The sequence below is a fragment of the Montipora foliosa genome, chromosome 12, assembly GCF_036669935.1.
Source record: "Montipora foliosa isolate CH-2021 chromosome 12, ASM3666993v2, whole genome shotgun sequence".
Classification (NCBI taxonomy): Eukaryota; Metazoa; Cnidaria; class Anthozoa; order Scleractinia; family Acroporidae; genus Montipora; species Montipora foliosa.
Window position 1 is genome coordinate 18,542,316 of NC_090880.1, and position 22,500 is coordinate 18,564,815.

General features: G+C 39.6%; 2 protein-coding genes across 3 annotated transcripts; both read right to left on the reverse strand.

Annotated features, from left to right (window-relative positions):
• Positions 1-1,960: 1,960 nt before the first annotated feature.
• On the reverse strand, positions 1,961-4,543 carry LOC137979221 (melatonin receptor type 1B-B-like). Of its 2 annotated transcripts, none has more exons than XM_068826426.1 (2): positions 4,438-4,543; positions 1,961-3,995 (listed from the first exon to the last, which is right to left on the reverse strand). In XM_068826426.1, the coding sequence occupies exon 2, from the start codon at positions 3,895-3,897 to the stop codon at positions 2,863-2,865; it is 1,035 nt and encodes a 344-aa protein (XP_068682527.1). In that variant the 5' UTR covers positions 3,898-3,995; positions 4,438-4,543; the 3' UTR covers positions 1,961-2,862. The 2 variants fall into 2 exon arrangements, with proteins under 2 accessions (XP_068682527.1, XP_068682526.1); XM_068826425.1 differs by having other exon boundaries at positions 4,204-4,527.
• A 15,425-nt stretch (positions 4,544-19,968) lies between these two features.
• LOC137980203 (melatonin receptor type 1B-B-like) lies at positions 19,969-21,222 on the reverse strand. Its single transcript, XM_068827595.1, has one exon. The coding sequence runs from the start codon at positions 21,174-21,176 to the stop codon at positions 20,310-20,312; it is 867 nt and encodes a 288-aa protein (XP_068683696.1). The 5' UTR covers positions 21,177-21,222; the 3' UTR covers positions 19,969-20,309.
• Positions 21,223-22,500: the final 1,278 nt, after the last annotated feature.

The following is a 22,500-nucleotide window of genomic DNA, read 5'->3' on the forward strand; positions in this document are numbered from 1 at the left end:
GTTTAATTTTCGAGTTCAACAAATTTGCATACGTGGGTTGAAATTTCATAGTGCACTGTAAGCAGCGCGTGCATAAGTCACGAAAATAAACAGGTTTGTTGGAAGCGTGCTTGATTTTCAACAAAATGAGCCCCAAAATCGGCAAAAAATTGTGATCCTGATGAATAATAACATAGCTGCTATTTCCAAAACGATGGAATTACCTGGTGATAAATAATCTCGTCTTGGAGGGTAAATTTTTGACTTTGCAGAAACAATAGTCAACCTCAAGAGTTGGGCGATTGTGATCTTTGTGTTGAATTCGCACATTTCTTGTCAAACTTTATAATACTTGAAAGAAAAAGAAAACTAACAAAAATAAAAACCGGGTAACTTACCATCATTTGACACAAATGCTTTTCGTAAATTTTCTTGCTGATGGCAAAATATTCTATTCTCGATGGATCGTCCTGAAAACTTCCTTCTGCTCTTCCTAAAAACTGTGTATCAATATTTATTTACTTTTGCATCAATATTTGTTTTGCATAAAGCAAGCTAACAAAATCTGTACCTTGCTTAGTTCGCATTTTTGAGCGTTACAATAGAATTTTCGGTCCTATGCTTCTATTGCAAAAAGGTATACTTTTTAGGTCACCCATCCAGACCCTAATCCCACCAGATAGAGTTTAACTTGAGTGAGCTTTTGTATTTCAAAGCTGTGAGATGCTCAGAGTGTACGCTTAACCTTGTTTTGAAAAGAAGTTGTGAGGGAAGTTGAAAATGATCAACACGTCAGCCCAGAAGCCAATGTTTGTCGATTCCCTTTTATTTTCTTCAATCTTTTTGGGTCAAGAGCTCATCAAGAGGAGCCTCTATCTCCTCTAGTTCCTTGAGTCAACCCTTTCCCGAGTAAATTTATTTTTAGGAACAGGGTTTTCCCGCGGAATGTATCAGCCCTTGACGCTGAGATAGCTCTGTTTTGATTGGCTTTTACAACAGCAGGAGCTCATTAAGAGCTCCTGATAACAGTGAGAGAGATAGAGACTCCTCTTAATGAGTTCCTGTTCTGGGTTTAGTACTTTGCTAGTAACCACATGTCTTCTCAGGGGGCAATTTACCTAAGACGTGTACCATGGCACCACAATGACATACAATACCAAAACAATGTCGTGTCAACTCCTGGAAGACAAAACGCAGCTCAGTTGACAATGTGGAATGAAGCGCTGCGTTACTGCGCTACCACAAGTACGCAAAGCGTGCCTATTAACTAATATTTCTTTATAAAAACGTTCCTAAGTTCAGTCTTGGGAAAGGTGACAGGAATTGTTTTCTTTCTGACAAATGATTAATAGGCTGGTAGCCAGGTTTTTAACCTCAGAAAAAGAGCTGTTTACTCGTATAAACGTGTGAGCCAAAGGGCCTCAGCTGGCACGACTTCTGGGTGACCCCTTAAATGGTCTTAATGACCCCCGACTTGAAAAATGGAAGGCTGTAGCTCAATACCACCCAACTCCGTCCCATCTGTTTTTGAGTAACACGTACAACAGCCAACCCATTTTACGTTCGTGGAACGTCTAGTTTCTTTTAATACCAGTTCAATTTTTTTTAATTTCTGTGGTAGGGTTGTGTTCGATTGTCTGGAAGTCCCATTGCTTATTCCAAGTTTCAAGAGTATGCTAGAATAGTAGTTGCATACGTGAACTGTTTATCAGCTACTTCTAGAAATGATTATTTTTAGAAGCATGTCATAACATTTATAATTGTAATGAAATAAATTTGAAATCCGGAAAACTACATAAACAATCCGAATAACTAAAAAGATGCCTCCTTTTTTTAAAGGTTATTGTAACGAAGTAAGTTGGAAATAAAATCTTGAGAAAGAGGAAATCGAACCTCGCTGAATCCCGTGGGCATCCTCCACCACTTGTCACTTTCTATCAAATATAAACCTCCAATGATTAACACCTGCGGCGTAAATTTTTCAAGCTCTATTTATTCATTCATTTATTTAGCCAGGCTACTATTATTGCACACTGTACATTTACGGGTTTTACTTATATCAAACTCATGCAGCGACAGTTTTAAATAGGCAGGGTTAACAAAATTCTTTCTTCGATATTTGATCTTTTTTCATAAAAAATTTGGCTTACCAATCTTAATAATTAGTTTGCAGCCAGTTTAGTTTACATTCGCTTCGTTTTGACAGCTTTCCTTTATTTAATGCTATCGTTTTTTTTTTCAGCTCATGCCAAATTTTCAATCAGTCAATCAATCATTCATTCAATCCGAGTTCCATAGAACACTTTTTTTTTTCAATACATTTGTGTTTTGGAGAGAGAATAAATCAATAAACATCCGATTGTTTGTATGAGCTCGATCTATTAAAGTTCACAAATTATAATTTTCCTTGATCGATCTGAAAGGAAGACAGGCTATACTTTTCGCCACTGGGACCATTATTCAGGGTCGGCCAGGGGGGATAGTGGTATACCAGTATACCCGAACAAAATTCGCTAAATTATCCAAAAATAACCAAAATTCATCCAAATATATCCAAAATTAATGGAAGCATTGTATACTGTGCACCTGAAATTCAAAGAAAGTGATATACCGAATACCCGTATTTAAGCTGCAATATACCGTATATCCGATTTAAAAAGCCCCTGTATACCGTACACCCAAAAACCCTGGCCGACCCTGATTATTAACTTTGCTGTTTGAAACAAAGGATACGATATTAATATAGGCATTGTCCAAAAAATGATTTTTTTGGTTCATAAGCTAATTACAATTCTACGTCTTACAGCTTGTACTGATTCCGTAACTGCTCCAAAGATGTACCTCTATTTTTTTTAACCATTTCAGAACTACGTATTGACACCTTTATGAAATATTAACCGCAGGTATTGCCTCCTTAACGCTCAAATCATAAATGATTATTTCATCTGTACCTGGTTTAGAGTTTTGCTCAACTTCGACTCTTAGATGTTTTTTGTGAAAGAAAATTATCTTTTTATATTCTTCCCGAAAGTTCTTGTTTAACAAACCGTAGACAACAGGGTTAATCACGGCTGAAAGATTTCCAAGAATGAGGTACAAAAAGTAGACCTGTCTTGGGAACGATACTTCCCCTCGATATGTGTCCACAAAGTCTATAATGGAAATTGGAGTCCAACAAGCGAAAAATCCAAGAACGGTTATAAAGAGAATGTTAGTGATGTTTATATCTCTGGTAGTTATGCTGTTATCTCTGTTTGAAGATTTCAAATGGCTTTGTACGTTTTGTTTGTGACTTCTAATTTTCTTAAAAACAAGAAAATAACAGACAACCAAGGGTAAGGTAGGAGCCCCAACGTAACCATAAACCAGAAAATTTGGTACAGATATCTCTGCCGTTTGAAAACAAAACATCTTTCCAGGATGGAAAACGTAGCGTCTTCCCGAAAGAAAATAAGGTAATGGCTCAACAGAGGCCAAGAATACACATAGTCCTATCATGATCGTGGTATTTCGCTTGGTGAAAATTCTCTTGTAGTTCTTCGTTCGCACAATCCGATAAAATCTATTTATGGCAGTCAGTGTTAAGATTTGCAACGATGCACAGGCGAGAACTATCACAAAATATCCTTGGGCTTGACATACGTCATCGTTGAATGGCCAGCGACCTATAATGGCAACAGTGATCGATTGCGGTGCACAAAGCAATGGAAGAAAAATGTCCGACAGAGCCAGAGACGCGATAAAAAAGTTTGGAATTGTTCTCAGTTGAGAATTTCTATAAACTGCTAGAAGAACAAACGAATTTCCAGTTATCGCGACTGAAACAATCAACAAATAAACTGCTGTTTCGCAAATAACCCACGACAGCTCTCGGCTGTGCACTTCCATGCTGAGGTCTTGGAAATTCATCGAAGCCATTGTTTATGACAAGGGAACTAACTCGTATCCTGGTTTTAAATGAATTCCTCTTCCTATAGTTGGTTAGATCCTAGGGTTTTCATCGATGCCTCAGTAGCCTGTGACAAGGAAACAATTAACAAATTACTCTCGGTTGCTTACGAAAATAACCGTGAGAAACAGGAGAAAACCTACTTAGATACACCTTTCATGTTCTAAATAAATAATGAATATTGCTGTGCAGCTTTCATTTTACTTTGTGTCATCAATATGCTGAGTCACTCGCTAAATCAGAATAAATTGCAATCACTCTTAGAAGATACTGACCAGATGATTTGGTTGCTGTCCTGAAAGCACCCTTAATTAAGGAAATCGTCGTCGATTCAGCTGTACGTAAAACTTTATCTGCTGTTATTGTGGCAAAAATGAATGTCCAAAAGCTTGCTATCATGCTCTTCCTTAGTTTATCGACCAAAGTCAGTATAGTACCAGAGAGCATTAGTCTAATTGTACATAAGTGTCAACTAAAACTTAAGGTAACTGATCATCAGCTTCGTTTACCTGCGGGAAAAGTTTTTAGTTGCTAATGGATTTTTGCTGTAAATTATGGTCCTCACTATGGAATAAAAGTTGAAGTGATAATGACAGCTAGCACAAAAAACAATATTAGCACAAAGGGAACTTGTCACGGAAATGAATGTCAAATTCCACCGAGGGTTTTTGGCAGGGAGTTTTCTGATCCTGATCTGCTAAATCAATTCCGCTCATTTTAGAGAACGTATTACGGAAATGACATTAGTTAGGTGCTTAGTGTAATGTTTGTGCTTTTTTGCCTACTGAATAAAATTTATTCAAATCAGAGAAACAGCCTGGAGCTAAAAATCGTTTCACAAACATTATTAACATTACTGGCAAGAAACGAATCCATGGCAAATCGAATCATTGAGTGCAAGCGTGTAAAAAGAAAAACCAATTTCAGTGTCAATGTTTTTCTTTTTGAAGTCCTGTCAGCGATGATCAGTTAACTTAATTTAACATTCATTTCCGTGACAAGTGTCTCAATCGTGTGAAACGAAAAATAAATTTCAGTTTTTTTTTTCTATACTCGTATCGTATGTTGCTAAATTTACGTTTTTAATGTGTAACTCGGTATTTTTTCCTTTTTTCTCTCTCAAAATTAACTCGACAATTTTTTTACGCTTGTGGATCAAGATTATTCTCCAAGATTGATTCGATCTTATAGAAAGAATGGGATTTTTGAATAAGCAATACGAAAATTATCAAGTCCACCCGGATCTGCTGTAAGGATATACGCCGGTGACCATGCGCAATAGAGGCATACTGCTGGAACGGGACTTTGACACGAGGCGCTGGGAAACTCTATCTCGGAGAACATGTGCCGTACGGTTCTTATAGCCAAAAATTGGTTATTTGAACCTTACGGCGCCTGCTCACTCCTTGTGCTAACATGAATGCACCTATTAGAGACCAATGAGAAGATAGTTTTTTCAGGGTTCCCAAGAGCTCTTCTCTCCATCAGTCAAGACGAAAGCTCTGGGGGCGAGATTGTGGCGACACATAAATATAACAGCAACGACAGATTTTCCACGATATTTTAAAAACTAAAAGAAAGTTTATTATAGCAAACTGATCCCTGCTACTCTCTTTAGGAAACTACGACCATGACCGGTTCGGTCTAGTTGCTTGGAGACGGGCGAAATGGCAAATCGATTATCAGAGTCCTTGGATCATCCAGATCTAATCCAAGGACGGAAAAGTTAGAATCCTCCACGGGCGCATTACACGTCTATAGTTTCATTTGAAAGGCCTGTCAAAAATATTTGTGGAAGGCTTTGTTAAAGTGGTATCGTCATATTATGAGTACAAAAATTTAACTTTTATCGCTGATTAAATTACTAATAATTACACCAATTCTTCTCCCTTCATTTCCCATTATTTAAATTACTATCTCTTTTTAATGTTCAACAAGTTAAACAATCAACGCTTAGCGAATTGCTTTTTCCGCACGCACAATACTTTGCTGGACTACTCCCGAATAGCATTCGCATTCTTTGTTCTTTTCAGAGAGAAAGTTATACAGAAGCTCATAACCCGGAACCTCCACCCTCCATATTAACCCTCTGAATCAACCCTTTCTCTTATCTTTGTATTTTTAGAAGTACATCGCAGGGAAGGAGAGGAGGGTGGGGGCCTTAGGGGCTGTTCTGACAATAGCAAATTATTTATTACGTATGTGACGTATGTGAACCACTTCACGTATGTTCTCAGTCACATACGTCACATACGTCAAAATACTGTAGTTCTAAAAATAGAAAGATAAGGGAAAGGGTTGACTCCATCGTACAATACAAATGGAAGCCCCGGGTAATGGGCATATGGGTTATAAAATTCTGTTTATTCTTCTTTTTGCCATAATAGTTTCGAGTACTCTCTCACAAGGGCAACATTATTTTCCAAGCGAAGTCATGTTTACATCAAACGCCACGTGCTTGTCCATCGGCTTCACACAATAATTTCAATCACTTCATGTAAGCAGCAGTATACGTCTATTCCAGAAAAACTACAATCAAAACAGCGCAAATCGTAATGTTTTGTGGCAGACGAGGTCAACCTAACTAATAGGACAAATACACTTCCAGGAGAGCTAGTTTCGTAAAAGGACGTTTCATAACAACATACTTCGTCTTTACTTCGGCTGATCGCACAACATTGTCTGGTCCAGGGAAAAATCTCAAGACTCTTCTAAGGGGCTAAGAACCTCTAGGAACCACACTACCTACCACTCGACCAAGTTTCCGACTTTGAGATGATTAGTAGTGGGTATTGATTTTGCCGGTAGAAGCCGCTCTCAGGTTAAATCCGTTTTTACCTCAATAAAAATGGTGATCCTCATTTTACCTTGGTTCAATACGCACTCAGATAAATTAAAGAAACAATTAAGCCTAGAGAAAAATTAGGGTCAGGTTCGGGTCAGGTTAGCTTAGTTTTGGTTATTATACTGTAACAATTGCCTAATTATACAAGAGTAAATGAAGACAAGAACTGCAGTGGGTTGAGCACGATCGTCGTTGTAGTGTAATGGTGAAGACACGGGATTACAGATCTAAAGGTGGAGTTCGAATTCCGGTAAGTGTATAGTACAGGGCCCGGTTGTTCGAATACCGATTAATTTAATCCAGGATTAGCGTGAACGATTGTTTCATGTTTTCAACTTTTTGGTGAAAGTTTCTTTTGCTTACTTTTGTTTTCCAAGATTGACTTCCTCTAATTTAAAGTTTTGCCGAATATCAGCGTTGAGCAACATTTGGGAGTAGAGAAATAGACTCCTTGGGTAATATTTAACCTGGGATTAGTGTTAACCGGCTTTTGAACAACCGAGCCCAGTTCTTTGTTCCCTTACAACGTTGTAATGAATGGATAGAAAACATAGAAACCGATAAGATGGTACGAAAAAATAAGAAGAGGTGCTGAGATGCGTTAAGACAGAGCTTGAGGGAAGGTATAGGTATTCTTAGTCCTTTTGGGGGTGTTGGTAGCCGCTAAGGTAGAGCGCATAGTCATCTTAGGTAAAATGAGGATCATCAATTTAATCTGGGTAAAAAAGGATTCAACCTGACACCGGATTTAAGCGACAACATTGACAACATTTCTTGTGGGGGAAACAGATCAGGCAGGTACTATCGTAACCAACAGTTCTCAATGTGGGTTGTCACTACTTTTTCCTTTAATCCAAGTCCTAGTATCATCTTGTCAGCAAAATATCGTGGGAGTGAGGGGGGCGTGGGGAAGAGGGGTTAGTTAACAGATCTTCTTCCAGAATGGAATTATATGGGGTAAGATGATCGAGATCATCCACAAGTGAGATCACTTCAGTTAGTGGGTGACTGTTAACAAGCCATGCCACTTAAGAAAAGTAATTTACAACATTTCATCGATGAAGGCTTGATTCTGGGGAACAACATCAAGTGCTTTCCTGTATGACCCCACAAAACGCTCCCATACACCACCCATATGATGCGAGTCAGGTGGGTTAAGCACCCAGTGAATTTCTTCCTGACTCATTGCACTTTCAATATTGTCTTGGCTTCAACCAGTAATACACTCGCATAATTCACGGTTTGTTCCTACGAAGTTTGTTCCGTTGTCAGAGCGGATGACATTTGATTTTCATCCTCTGGCAATAAACCGTATGAGACACAATTTATGAAGGAATCAGCAGATGAAGAAAATGTACTGCTCTCTTTACGAATTAGGTAAAGAGAGAGCCATATGTCATCGCCTGCTTCCTGAGATGCTTCACTTTCAGTGCTCCAAAGAAATCAACGCCAGGTCCTAAAACTTGCCATCAAGAGGGCTTCTGATTCCGTTCTTTTACTTCTACGTAAGACCACTGGTATACAATCTTCCACACTGTTGCACGCGACAGAGTAAGATCCAATAAATATTGTTGTCTCAACTCATTTGTGTCACGATCCACTTCATGTTTCAATTTCTCATGACAGTTCACGACGACGAGACGGGTTAGCTCATTATCAGGTGACAATATCATCGGATGGTGACTGCAGAATAGAACACCTGCTCTGCTCTGTCTCCAACACAAATAATTCCATCTCGGCAAAGTCCCTTTTTGACTTATGGTTTGTTTCTGCTTAGGGAGCCTCATACACCACAAGACTTCACCGCTAAGCCGGAAACTTCTGCTGGTGAGAAAAAGACAGCCACAACACCGGGGGACTTCATCCCCTACTCTTCTCGAATAATGTGTGGGTTCTTTATGAACGTAGAAAATATTTGTAAGACGGGACCTACGGTTTATAGTTCTTATCCGAGAAAACTTGAAAGTCTAACCATTTGAAGGTGAAATATTACAAAGGCAGGGCTTTCTCCTCAGTTATCTAAAGATGCCCAGTGTTGATCCGGACGGGGTTCGAACCCGCGCCCCCAGCATTCATGCAGCATTCAGGACAGTCGAGTTTGTCAGCCAAACAAAGATAAAATAATTCCTTATTCGTTCAACGAAACAAGAAACAAGCGGATCAAGTCAGTCGATGACAAGTTCAGGAGTTCCATTAACTGTTGGCCCTGTGGAATCCGACAACCAATTGAAGTTTGACAACTGTTGAACTGAGATATGTGAGAAAGTGTGACGTTGTTTATTTCCTAAGACTTGCAGTAAATTCCATTTTATATTTAATTTCAAGACTTTTTCGGGCTTTGATTCCTTACGATAATTATCGCGAGCAATGGTTAAGGTATTTTCTCATTATTCATTACGAATAATCGACGAAATCTATAACTGATCTTAAGTATATAGTACAACGCTACTGCCTGTTAGTAAATTTAAGCAATTTAGTCGCCAAATAGCACTTATACTAATCAACAGACTTAACTGATTAGAGTGTAATGTGAAGTGCTAGTTTTGTACCCCATATGAACCATGTGAGCGTTAGCCCTATTAATGGAAATGGGCCCACGCAAGGACAGAGAAAAACTCTGACCAGGGTGGGAATTGAACCCGCGACCTTCGGGTTAGATCTCCGCCGCTCTACCGACTGAGCTACAAGCTCAGACGAGAGCAGGCCGTGGGAACTGAAGATTTTAAAGTCACGGCAATGAACATGTACAAGTACAAGGAAGGGTTACGTTTTTACAAACGTTGGCCGTGTAGCACTTATATTTCAACAGACTTAAATGATTAAAGTGTAATGGCCGTGGGTTCAATTCCCACCCTGGTCAGAGTTTTCTCTGCCCTTGCGGGGGCCCATTTCCATTAGAAGGGCTAACGCTCACATGGTTCATATCGGGTACAAAACTAGCACTTCACATTACACTCCAATCAGTTAAGCTAGTCGCCAAATAGTAGCGCGCAAAAATGCCTCCTAAGGTTGACGTAACAACGCTAATTGCAAAAAGGGACAGTACAATAGGTTCTTTACACGATCTTCTCGAAGAATTTAACGTGCTTTTCGAATCTCAACCAGTGATAAGCATACTCGAAAACGTTTACAAGGAAGTCGAAATTAAGTACAGAGGCGTTCAAAAGCAACAACAGACAATTGCGGAAAAGTTGTGTAAAGCTAACACAAAAGGCGCGGATGAATTAATGAAAGCTACTCGAGAGCTCGGAGAAAAAGTCAAAGTTGATTTTCTACATTGTAGTGAAAAATTCGCAACTTATCAAAAGGCGTGGAATGTTAAAAAGTCGCCCGTCAAACACAATGCGCTTGATGTTATGGCAGAAGCAGTGACAAAAATGGCCGAAGTGTGAGGCTCGCAAAGAACACTAATCAAGGACTTGAGAATTTGTTAGTTCCGACATGGGATGGCAACAGGATAACTTATGTCACTTGGAAGCGCGAATTTAGATATTGCATGATTAAATACAAGCAAGACAATGACGAACAGCTTCAGTGACTCAGAAAAGCGCTACCAAAGAACTCCTTTTGATCCGATCAAGTTAAGCCAAGTACGTCCATAGAGCAGGCGTGGAAAATTCTAGACATGGAATTTGGTGATGAAAGAAAATTAATGGACACGTTGCTGAACGAAATTACTAATCTCAGACCTGTCAAAAGCGATTCATTCTCACTCTCTGGTTACGCATCAAGAATCCAAAGCTTCGTAAATAACATGGAACAAAACGGTTGTCCTGTAACAAGTTCTGAAGCTGCCTTTGTCATGTCACAATCTCTGTCCAAATTAGATGTAAATGACAATGTTGAATTTGGCTGCGAAATGCAACGCACTGGTAAAGGAGAAAACGTGTCATATCTTATTGATTGGCTGATGAATGAAGTAAGTCTACGATCGCGCATCAAAAGAGAAACTAATTATCACCGAAGTAATTCAGGCGTTCGTTCCGACAATTATGCCAATGACAGCGAAACAAATACCGACGAGAATGCCCGCTTGGATGTGAAATAAGACACTTACTTTCAGCATGTCCCACTTACCAAAAGGCAGATGTAAACCAAAGATGGGAAATCGTAAAACAAAACAATCGTTGCAGGAAATGCCTAAGAGCTCATCACACGAACATTTGCAAAAAACCTGATGGCACTACTTGCAACAAATGCACTCGACGCCATCACCGTTCCTTACATAACGAAGACACGTCAACGAGAGAATCATATCAGCTTCAAACACAAGCCAAGAAGTCTGAAACTACAATATTCCAATATTCAAGGAAAAAGAAGCGTTCTCACTATTTGCCCCGTCCAAATGGTGAAGATAAAAGACAAAGACGAAAATTACATCGAAGTATTAGCTATGCTCGATAGTGCTTCAAAAACAAGTTTCATCTCGAAGAATGTTGCAAAGAAACTTGGGATCCGTGGTTACATAACACATCTCACGATGAATGTCGCAGGAGGTCAAAAGAAGTCTGAGGAATCCGAGCTCATCGATCTAGATGTTTCCTCGGTATCCATTTGATAACTCAATTGCATTTGATAGCCCTTAAACGGCTTTGAACAGATCCGTATCCAGTGATTAGCGTTATCCACGTTTTGAACAACTCAGGCCAAAATCTACAAGACACTGAAAACTACTCGTAACAGAGCCTTCTGGCCATCCTGCAGCGTATTGCTTTGGTAGAAGAGGAAAAATGAGAGTAAAAAACGAAGCCTGGATGGGTATGAATGAAGCAGTGAAGAGGACCCGTCGTTTCTCTATCCCACGAGATGAATGACGTCCATACCAGGCTACCCGGTCGTCTACAATAAAAGTGCCCTCTGAAGTCTACAAATCGTAACCGGTCGTTATGTCTAGCAGTTATTTCGTTATCGTCCAGTTCGCTAACCTCCTCAGTCGTTTTGCTGACATGTCCGGTTTGGGTATTAAATGGTTAGTTCTACACTTCTGTATTTTAAATAAATAACACAAACGATGGTACTCATCGGGAAAGATGGGTCATAAAGTTTGCTTGCCCGGCAATTGGCAACAAGAGCAGATCGAGGATTTTTCTTAGGAGGGGGTGTACCACTAAGATATGGCGTAGCTGACTGGTGACGTTTTTTTTTTTGGCAGAATACAAGTTGTATTAGAAAGTCGCAGGTCATCTCGGGGGGGGGGGGGGATGCGCTACCCCTGCACCCTCCCTCTAGATCCGCCCCTGGGCAAGAGTTGGAACTCAGTGTGGGTTAGGGGAGTTACCAAATATGTTACCGAAAGGAACGACTTTGCTAGTTTTCGACACTGGGCTGAGTTGCTCGAAGCATGGTTAGTGTTAACCTTCGAGCAACAACGTCCTGGACGTTTGTGAAAGCCTAAACTTGTTGGGGAGACAAATACTTGCAAAGAATGAAAGTAATGTATGTATTTGAAGTGCGGGTTATAGACGAAACGTAGACGTGATCCTAGCACTTAACTTATTGACCTGCTCCCAACTGTGTGGCTTCATAGCTCAGTTGCTACAGCATTGCACCGGCATCGCAGAGGGTCATGGGTTCGAATCCCGTTGGATCCGCCTGAACTTTTCAGGTGTCTATCAGAGACAATTACTTAAATTGTCTAGTTAAGTGCGCGGATCACTTCTACATTTCGACAAATTCTTCCATTTACAAATAAATACAGTACAAAAATTAATTAGGATAAACACTAACCTGTTCCAGGAAATAACGTTAACATCCGCATCATGTGCTTGAGCGGTCAGCATGCAGGCTTTGGAGGGCTTTGCTCTGGCATCCCAAAAATTGATCAGTCAGATCACACTGTCGTGGACTTTCTTGGTCACAAGTGGAACAAAGCCAAGAATACACTTTCTTTCAAAAATAATGAAATTGCTGCAAGTGAGAGTTCAATCACAAAGAGGAATTGCCTTGCATATCGTGCACAACTATGGGATCCAATAGGACTCGTAACCCCAACAACCATAGAGTTCAGAATTGCTCTACAAGAACTATGGAACACAGGTTACTCTTGGGACGATATCCTCCCAGACGCAATCCAGTTAAGATGGAAGATGAATGTTCAAGTACTTAACCAACTCCTCAAGTACGAATTCAGTAAAAAGCTAAAACCAAACGCTGCAGTTGAATTACCAGAAATCCATGGATTTTGCGACGCGGGAGAGAAAGCTTATGGCTCATTCCTGTTCCTAAGATAGAAGCGCACTAATGGAACTTACACCTGTACGCCAATCCTGATTAAAGCATTTGTGTCCCCATTGAAGAAGAAGTCAACACCTCTTTAGAACTCATGGGATGCCTCTCACTCGCGAGAGTATATCAGACATGCAAGGAAGCATTAGAATTTGCCAGAATCAGCAACTGCAAAAGAATGTTCTGGATAGATTCCCAGATCGTGTTGTCATGGCTAAAAATCTGTCCAAGAAAGTTCAAGCCATTCGTCTCAGTTCGAGTAACTGAAATTCAGGAAACGATTGACCCAGAAGAATTTTTCATTTCGTTAAATCAAGCCACAACCTAGCCGTTGCCTTAACCAAAGGGATTGCGCCAAAAGCCCTGGAAGACTGGTTAAAAGGTCCCAAATTCTTGATGAAGCCAGAAGAAGAGTGGCCCGCCTTCAAAGAAAGCTCGCCAAACAATGAGGAAAATAAGTCATCAGATACGAAATGTGTGCAAGTCACAGCAACAGAGACCTTCGACGAATTTTTTCAGGACGAATTTGGTCAGACACAAGCTGTCGAAAACCCTATCATGGAACATTTTATGAAATCGTGCTCAACGTTCAGAAAAGCTAGGAAAGTCATGGCATATGTTTTATGAGCAACGCAAAGACAAAGATAAGCTAGACAAAAAGTTGATTCCATCTGAGGACGAGCAAGGATTATTACGTGCACACGGCCGGAAGGCTGGAAAATATCAGATCTCTACCAAATGAGTTCCGCAACCCAATTATTCTCCCGAAAGGACATTGACTAGTTCGCCTTCTTCTCTACCACCTTCACGAAAAGCGAGCTCATTGCGGCAGCAAAAGCCTCATTTACGAATCCAGACGACGTTTTTGGATCATAGGCGTACGTCACATGGCAAAGAATCCTACGGCAAAATGTGTGACTTGCAAGAAGTTAAGAAGAAAGCCATTAGAGCAACTGATGGGCCAGCTCCCTGGGCTAAGAGTTGCAGTGGGATTCCCAGCATTCTGCAACACGGCAATCGACATGTTTGGCCCGCCGCAGATCAGAGTTGGTCGGAAAACATTAAAGGATGCACATTCAATTATCTTTACCTGCATGACTACTAGAGCAGTTCATTTGGAGTTAGTAACAGACAGAAGCACAGATGCCTTTCTCATGGCCTTCAGACGGTTTGCGTCCTTGAGAGGAAATCCAAACAACTGTTAGTCCGACTGTGGAACAAACTTTATTGGGGCTCAACACTACTTAAAGGAAACCATGCAAGAATGGAACATCCCAAAAATCCATAGTGCCGTTTGTGAAGAATTTTCTTGCGCGTTTCACTGGAACTGGAATGTTCCACGAGCCAGCCATCAAAATGGTGTAGTAGAAGGTCTTATCAAATCTGTACGAAGAGCACTGGAAGTTTCGTCTAAGACCCAAGTCCTCACAGAAGAACAATGGATAACCTTTCTGGCAAAAGTCACCTGTCTCGTAAATCAGCGACCGCTCTATCCCAGTTCCAATGGTATTTGGGAAGGTCCACCCGTCACGCTAAACGACCTTTTGATCGGGAATCATTTTCTACCTTCTATGCGAAAAGAGCCATGAAAGGTGAATCCAAGAGATCTCGTTAGGAGCACTGAAAAGCGTGTACAAGAATTTTGGTGTTGGCTGAAGTATTTCGCACCAGACCTGCTACCCAGAAACAAATGGTACCGAAAGAGAGAGAACCTGAGAGAAGGAGATCTTGTTTTGGAGATGGAACCTACTCCCAGAAGAACACGGAAGATGGCAGTTGTACTCGAAACATTTCCTGAGGACGACGGACTCGTGAGGAAAGCAAAGATATAAACGGCAAATGCAGTCTACGACAGACCCATTCACAAATTATGCCTAATTAGTACCAAAGAGGAATTAGATAATCCAACTTGAGTAAATAAACAAGTTAAGTTAAGCTGCCCAGTCTAATTAATGGAAATTTAATTATACCTCCACACTCGGGGGAAGTGTTTTGCATAACGCACATATTTTTGACATAAAGTAGGGACTTTATAAAAGGAATAATAAGTTCGTGTTAAAAGATACGTGTTTTGCATAACACGCATATTTTTGTAAGAGGATAAATCGATGCGTGCCTCGCCTCATAAAGTCAGAAGAGAAGGCAACCACAATTGTAAGTAGTTTTCTTGTATCCCTTTGCTTTTCTTGTAGTAAGGTGTATTTTGAAAAATATTGTAACGTATATTATTTTCTTTCCTTTGTATTTTGACAACGTAAAACATAGACTTATTAAATTCAGTATTTGTCCGAAAATCAGTTTCCTCGACGTCTCTTCCGAACGGATACTCATATTCATTTCATTCAAAAATTCTGTTCAAGAAAGGAGCAGACGACGACGGCACAAGCTCAAGAATCCAATGGTTTAAGAACGGCCTTAGCAAATTTCCGTTTCCTAAACAGTCGTTACCATTTGGATGACACTTAAAACAGTGTTCACTGTTAAGTTGGTCGTTTGCAAATGAGGGAAAAAAATTAGTCTAGGACTAGATTGGCAGCGTATATCACTTAGAATTTAAAAAAAAAACAAAGAAAAAGTTAGATGAAAGATATCACCCTCGGTTCGATGCCTGGAAAGCATGCAAACGCACTTCACCACTACACTACCAAGTCAAAAATGGCAACGATCGTTTACGAGACGGAAGCCGACACAAGTTCTTTCGTCTTGCGTAAGCTCCCTGTACGAAATCAAACTTTGAAATAAGCTTCACTACGATATCACCTTTCATCAAACTTCACTTTTCGTTTTGATGTTTTGACAAGAATTTAATCTACTTTCAATATAACAAGAGTTTAAACGTTTGCGTATAGCTCATTAAATGACAATAGGCAAAATTCTAAAGACAAAAAAGAATACCCAGCCACTATTATGTTCTTGTAGCGTCGTCGTTTGAAAAGCGAGGCAAATGCAAGCACATTTTTCACATCCAAATACCCTAAGTGACCGGGTATTTTGCGGCAGTTTATCTCATCCATATCGTATTCAAATCGCTTCAACATCGTTTCACATAAGAATTTAATTCACCTGAAAACACAAGTAGTGTTTGACTTTCTTTGAGTCACTAACAAAAATGGCTTGAAACTAACGTACACAGACTGTCACAAATGTGTTAATAAAGTGGTAGTAGCCAAAACGCGTGGCCGGGGCCAGGGCCGGGGCCGGAATTACGGGTTAGGGATCGGGTGGGGTGTCTTTTTTTTCGTTTCAATTTTTGTTGTTATTCTACTGTCCTGTTATTTTCAAATGATTGGGATCTGTCCTTCGTTTATCGTAGAAATGAAAAAAAAATTAAGCCTTCTTTTTTTTGGGGGGGGGGGGGGGAAGCGGATTTGTGCTCGTAAAATCAATGTCGGTTGTAATTAAGTTCAGGTCCATTTAAAAAAGACTGGGTGAAAATATATCAAACTAGATCAATTTAAGTCAATCTAGGTGAATTTAATTAACCTAGGTTATTTATCAACTGTTTGAAAAGGGATTTTCTTTATGGGATGTGGTTGAAAAAAAGGCACGGTTTTTTAGGGGGTGGGGGGGGGGGTTGAAAACAAAAACTTTTCTCTCTACTCTTTTCCTTTTTTTTCTTACTCTCTTTCTGTCTGTCCCTATCGGTCTTAATCTTCCATTCCCTGATCCATTCGTCATACCTGACACTACTTTATGTACCCTTTGACCCATTCAATTCCAATTTGCACATGAGAGAAAGAAATAACTTTGAAGTGCAATTATAGAGATCTGAAGCGGGCACCTCTGACATCCGTCAATAAAGCGTCCTTCGCTAAGCCACACAGGACTTGGACAAACAGTCATCATAATTTTAATAGCAAATACTTTTTTCCTGGTCCAAGAGGGCCTAGACTCTTCTCGGTCACAGTAAATTATGCAAACGTTTACTCGTGCGCAATGCGTGGCCCTGTACGGTTCGTAATATGGCTAACGCAAGTTGTGTTGATTCAGAGATATTCTACAAAAATTGGGTGAAGTTAAAGCGTCCAAAAAGACAAAAAGCAAGCAAAATAACCCTTTTTATTGGCGACAACTTTTACAACGATGCAGTGAAGTGGTTGGAAACACGTAATCAAGATAGTAAGGACAGAACGATTATTAATAGAACAAAATGTTTAAAAATGTCAACTACACCAAGTTCTTTGCCAAGCCCTCTTGACTATTGCGCACAAAGGAAGAGTCAGCATCCCAAGGAGTAATACAACTCTTTGTGTCACTCTGCTAATACACGAAGAACAAAACTCGATCACCAGAAGACAAAAACAGCGCGTCCTAGTCCCTATTCAAGCAAGAGGATTCCAAACACATGCATTTCAATAGACCTACTGGATCTTAGAAACTTACCATCTACGTCCATGTTCATGCCCGACTGATCATTTCACGAAATATTCGTGCTTTATCCATTGAAAAATAAGCGAGCAAAAGGTGTATTGGAATGCCTCTCTCAATTTTGCCGGCAATTTGGATTCCCTCAGAAAATACAAACGACTGACAATAGACGGGAATTTAAGAATTCTCTGATGTCCCAATTCGGCAAAAACAACGGCATCACTCAACTTCATGGAGCTCCCAGAAAACCATCAACTCAAGGTTTGGTAGAAAGGAACAATCAAACAGTAAAGCAAAACATGAGAAATAAATATCTCAAAAGAAAAGGAAAGAAGTCCAAATCATTGGTGTCAGCAGGTACTAGGGGAAGCTTCTTACAAAAAGAGCATTGTGGAACATGAAGCAACAAGACAAACACGTACCCCCTATGAATTGGTATTTGGCATACCAATGATGCCATAAGGGAAAGAAACCAAAACTACCCAGAAATATAAGACATGATCAACATTCTACCATGGAAGAAGAAGAAGAAGAAGAAGAAGAAGAAGAAGAAGAAGAAGAAGAAGGCTTAGAAGATGTGGATGGCCAAACAAACAAAGATGTAGAGCAACAACACGAAAACTACCAAAGACCAATGAAAACATTTGACAACCTTCAGTTTACATTGAAGTGCAACAAGATCAAGGTGAACCGAGAATGATAAACAGAATATTGCAGGAGAATCTGCACTTAAACGTGCTTTTTATTCACCTATCAAGTCAACAAAGGAGCTAAGCACATCTCAACAGAAAAAAGCAAGAAACAACAAAATGACAACAGGCAAACTCAATACTGTTTCATTCCAATTCAACAACTTCGTCAAAATAAAAATTAATAAATTGGACAAAGTTCATTGCACCAAAGCACACTTCTTGGTAAAGTAATTGAAAAAGAACATGGATTTATGAAAGTTGCACCCAAATTTGGAATTATTGACACCAAACAGACTGCAAATTACTGAAGACATAAATGTGTCATTAGACACAACTAAAACAATAAGCTTCCCCGCCGCATGCAAAAAAGCACTTGACCAGTGACAAATGTACAAGAGGTGCAAAAAAAAGGAAATGACTTTATTGCATCATTGTTCAACTATATACAAGTAATGACTGTTTAATAAAGGTCTTATTTATTTATCTACTTATTTATTTATTTATTTATTTATTTATTTATTTATTTTAACAAACACATTAAAACCCTACGTACATTAAAATACCCGCGAAGAGGTAACATACATATAACATACATAGCCTCCAAGCACTCTTCTTACGTTACAACAATTGCCTTGAACGAATTTAACGGAAAAAGTGTCATCTTCATTGGTATCGGATGGAATGTCATTTCGACGTAAGAGTTTCCTTTGGGGCTTTACTGTTTAATAAAGGTACAAACTTTGTGAACTGTCAATAAAAATCGCGAGAAGAGAGGAGGTTTTATACTAAACTACGTCTGTACAATTAACTGCACATCATTCAAGAATAGTTTACCCTATAAAAAAGTCAATTTTTGATGTCTTTTTCCTTTCAAAAATCAAATAAAACAAAGTCACATAAAGGTAATTTGCATTAAACAAGCTTCTTTTTTTCTGCTGCTCTGAGATAAAAAAGAAACGCAGAATTGCTCATCATGCACAGTATGCCTAACCCTAACCTTAATGCTAGTTAACCATTTAAAATCAGTGCTTACACTTAATAACCGCCAAAGGCGTGGCGTTTTATAGACTAACTCATGGAAAACATACGCTTACCACATCCCCTTACTTCCAGCACCGATTTACTAACCAATATACACGTACTTGCTAACAATTGACGGACTTTTTCTTGATGTTTCCTACTTTCAATTTCAACCTAGTTTAAAATAAAAACGACCTAGGTTGAAGTCATTTCAACTTGAACTTCAAATTTACCTATGCCCCCCCCCCCCCCCTCCCAGAAACAACATCACCCACTCTCCCCCCTCACCTCCATCGCCTTTACCTGGCATGAATCGTTTTCTTTGTAAGTCAGCAATTCAATTTTACCTTTCTTTGTAGGTAGATGAGGTTCCTCTTAGTCAGCTTGTATTCTTTCGTTCAAATTGTAACTTTTATCAATTACCCATATTTAATAGTGTACGGTACGGAAAAACATTGTATAAGGTACTTTGGACTATATATATGGTCTAGATTAGACAGCAAAATCATGGAGATACCTAGCCTACCTTATAAAATCTTTTAAGTCCAGCATACGGCGGGTTAACCTTGTAGATCTTGTAAGTGACAGTTGTAGCCCATGTCCTATTTGTAGTTTTTGAGAATTTTTAGAATCTTTTTCAGCATTCTTCTGTATATTCTAATAGGTTAATTGTACGAGTCCGCAAATGATCCCTATCTTCCATGCCATTCCTTACCTTTTTTTCGGGTTCACTTTCGGTCCAAAATGGGCATCATTTGCAATACAGTTTGGGGATCATTTGCGGTCCTGGGATCATTTGCGGACCCGTACTTCTGCATGTTAACTTTTTATAAATTTTAGATCTTAGATAATTATAAATTTATCTATACCATGTATAAATAATTTTTGCTTCCAAATTTATTTTAGCGTCCCCAATTAGCTTTTTGTACGCTAAAGATGTCGACACTTAAATAAAGTTATGTTGAGTTATGTTATGTTATCAATAGCTTGGTGCTCTTCCACTTCAAAGAAATCATTTCAATATTTGACTACTAAAAGTTACGTTCGGTTAGATTGTTGATGTCACGAAAGTGGTCGGTGGTTTCTGGTTGGGTAGAAATTGTGGCATACTTGCAACTCTGCGATGCCTATTCCTCCAAAAAACTATTTTCTTATACTCCTCTCGGAAGTTCTTGTTTAACAGTCCGTAAACAATTGGGTTAACCACACCCGAAAGGTTTCCAAAAATGACCTACAAGAAGTAGACCTGTCTAGGGAAAGATACCTCCCCTCGAAATGTGTCCACAAAGTCTATTATAACAATTGGAGTCCAACAAGCCAAAAAGCCAAGAACGGTGATGAAGAGGATCTTGGTGATCTTTATATCCCTGGCAGTGATGCTATCGTTAGTGGATTGCAAATTGCTTTGAACATTTCGTTGGTGACTTCTTATTTTCTTGAAAACAAGAAAATAACAAACTGCCATGGTAATCGCGGGAACTACGAGATAAACGTATCCTAGAAAATTTGGAATTGAAATTTCTTGCGTTTGAGAACAAAACATCTTTCCTGGATGGAAGAGGTAGCGTCTACCAGTAAGAAAATAAGGAAGTGGCTCAACAGACGCTAACAAGAATACGATCCCAATCATGACGATGGTGTTCCGCTTAGTAAACTTTCTTTTGTAGTTCTTCGTTCGCACAATCCGATAAAATTGGTTTATGGCATTCAGTGTTAAGATTTGTAACGACGCGCAGGCAAAAACTGCCACAAAATACCCTTGTGCTTGACAAACATGTTTGTTGAAAGGCCAACGACCGAGAATGGAAACAGCGATGGACTGCGGTCCGCAAAGCAGTGCAAGAAAAATATCCGACAGAGCCAGGGTTGCGATAAAAAAGTTTGGAATTGTTCTCAGTTGTGAATTTCTGTAAACTGCCAGAAAGACAAACGAATTACCAACTATCGCTACCAAAACAGTGACAATATAAACTGCTGCTTCGCAAACAACCCACAACAGTCCTCGGTTGTTCAGTTCAAGATTCAGGACTTTGAGACCTCGCTCGGACATAGTTTTAAATGTGAACAATGCCGGCTTACTGCCGTGTAGGGTATTCATCTTCAGTAAGTCCTACATATTTAAAAACGGCGAAAACAAATTGATGACCACCGTCCAAAAAGAGATTACTCCTGTACATTCTTCTCTGAGACTTAGCGAGTGATCTTGTTTTCTTTTGTTCGGCTTTCGATATCCTTCAACTCACACCTGTCAGGTCGTTGATAACCACCTGCAATAACAACTTCTTTAAAGACGAAAAGGAGTTTATTTACGAGAGCCGGCGAAAACAAGTTGATGGACAGCTGTTATGGCAGCCAAGTAAACACTAAATATGCGATCCAAGATTTAATTAAAGTATTCTGAGCCCGACATTTAGGAAATTTTGAAGAAATTCGGGACGGCGGTCATGTTCAATAACTAACCATTACCAAGCTTCGAACCTTAACTTGGAGTTGAAGCAAAAGGCAAAAAAAATGTTATTTCGAAAGAACATAGCAACAATTACAACTTCACGACTTTACTAAAAAAAATTATAAACCCTCTTGCAATCAAATGTTTACTTTTGTTCCGTTGTCAGAAGTGTGAAGATTAATAAATGCTGGTGATCATTACGTCAGAACACTACTTGGAAAGAAAACGTATTATGGCAAAGTGACAGTTCACCGCAAATTAAAGGCAAAAGACCGGAAAAACGTGACGTGACACGTCATGTGACGGCGACGGCAACGACAACGCTACACAACAAGAATAACATTGGTTAAAAGAGGAGAAGTACTCATGCTGCACGTACGGCACCTATTTTAGGACTTCTTTTTGCCGTACTCTGTATAAAAACGACGCGAAAAAAATTTGGAGATAGGACGCAGTTCTTTACAACTTCTTATTTGGGCCAGTACCCAGCTATGACAACGGTTCTGGGGATTGGTTCAGAAAACAATGGACACAAAGAACGATACAAGACAAATAATGGACCTAACTCCAAAAGCAAAAGAGCTGCGTCCTAAAGGGATCCAATGAAATTAGAGGTTCAGGCTTAGGCGGCGACGTGAGCATACAAATGTGAACCTTTCAATACCAAACAACAAAAGCATTTCCAGTTCGGTGACGCTATGACGTCAAGTTAGTTTCCTGAGATTGGTCATCGGGCTCCTGTGGGAGTCTCATCAGCGGGAAATTCAATCTAAAAATATATAGGTCTGTGAAAACGCCTTGACGGGAATATATGCAAGTTGGTCGCTCCTGCTCATGCGTTCCTGGTTTCGACCCATGGCAGAGGTCTCAAATCCCGTACTCGTGAGCCCAGCTGTTTGTTCGCTATTTAAATAGAACAATAAGTATTTACTAATTGTGTTGTGTATAACCAATCACATGCTACCCTACAAAA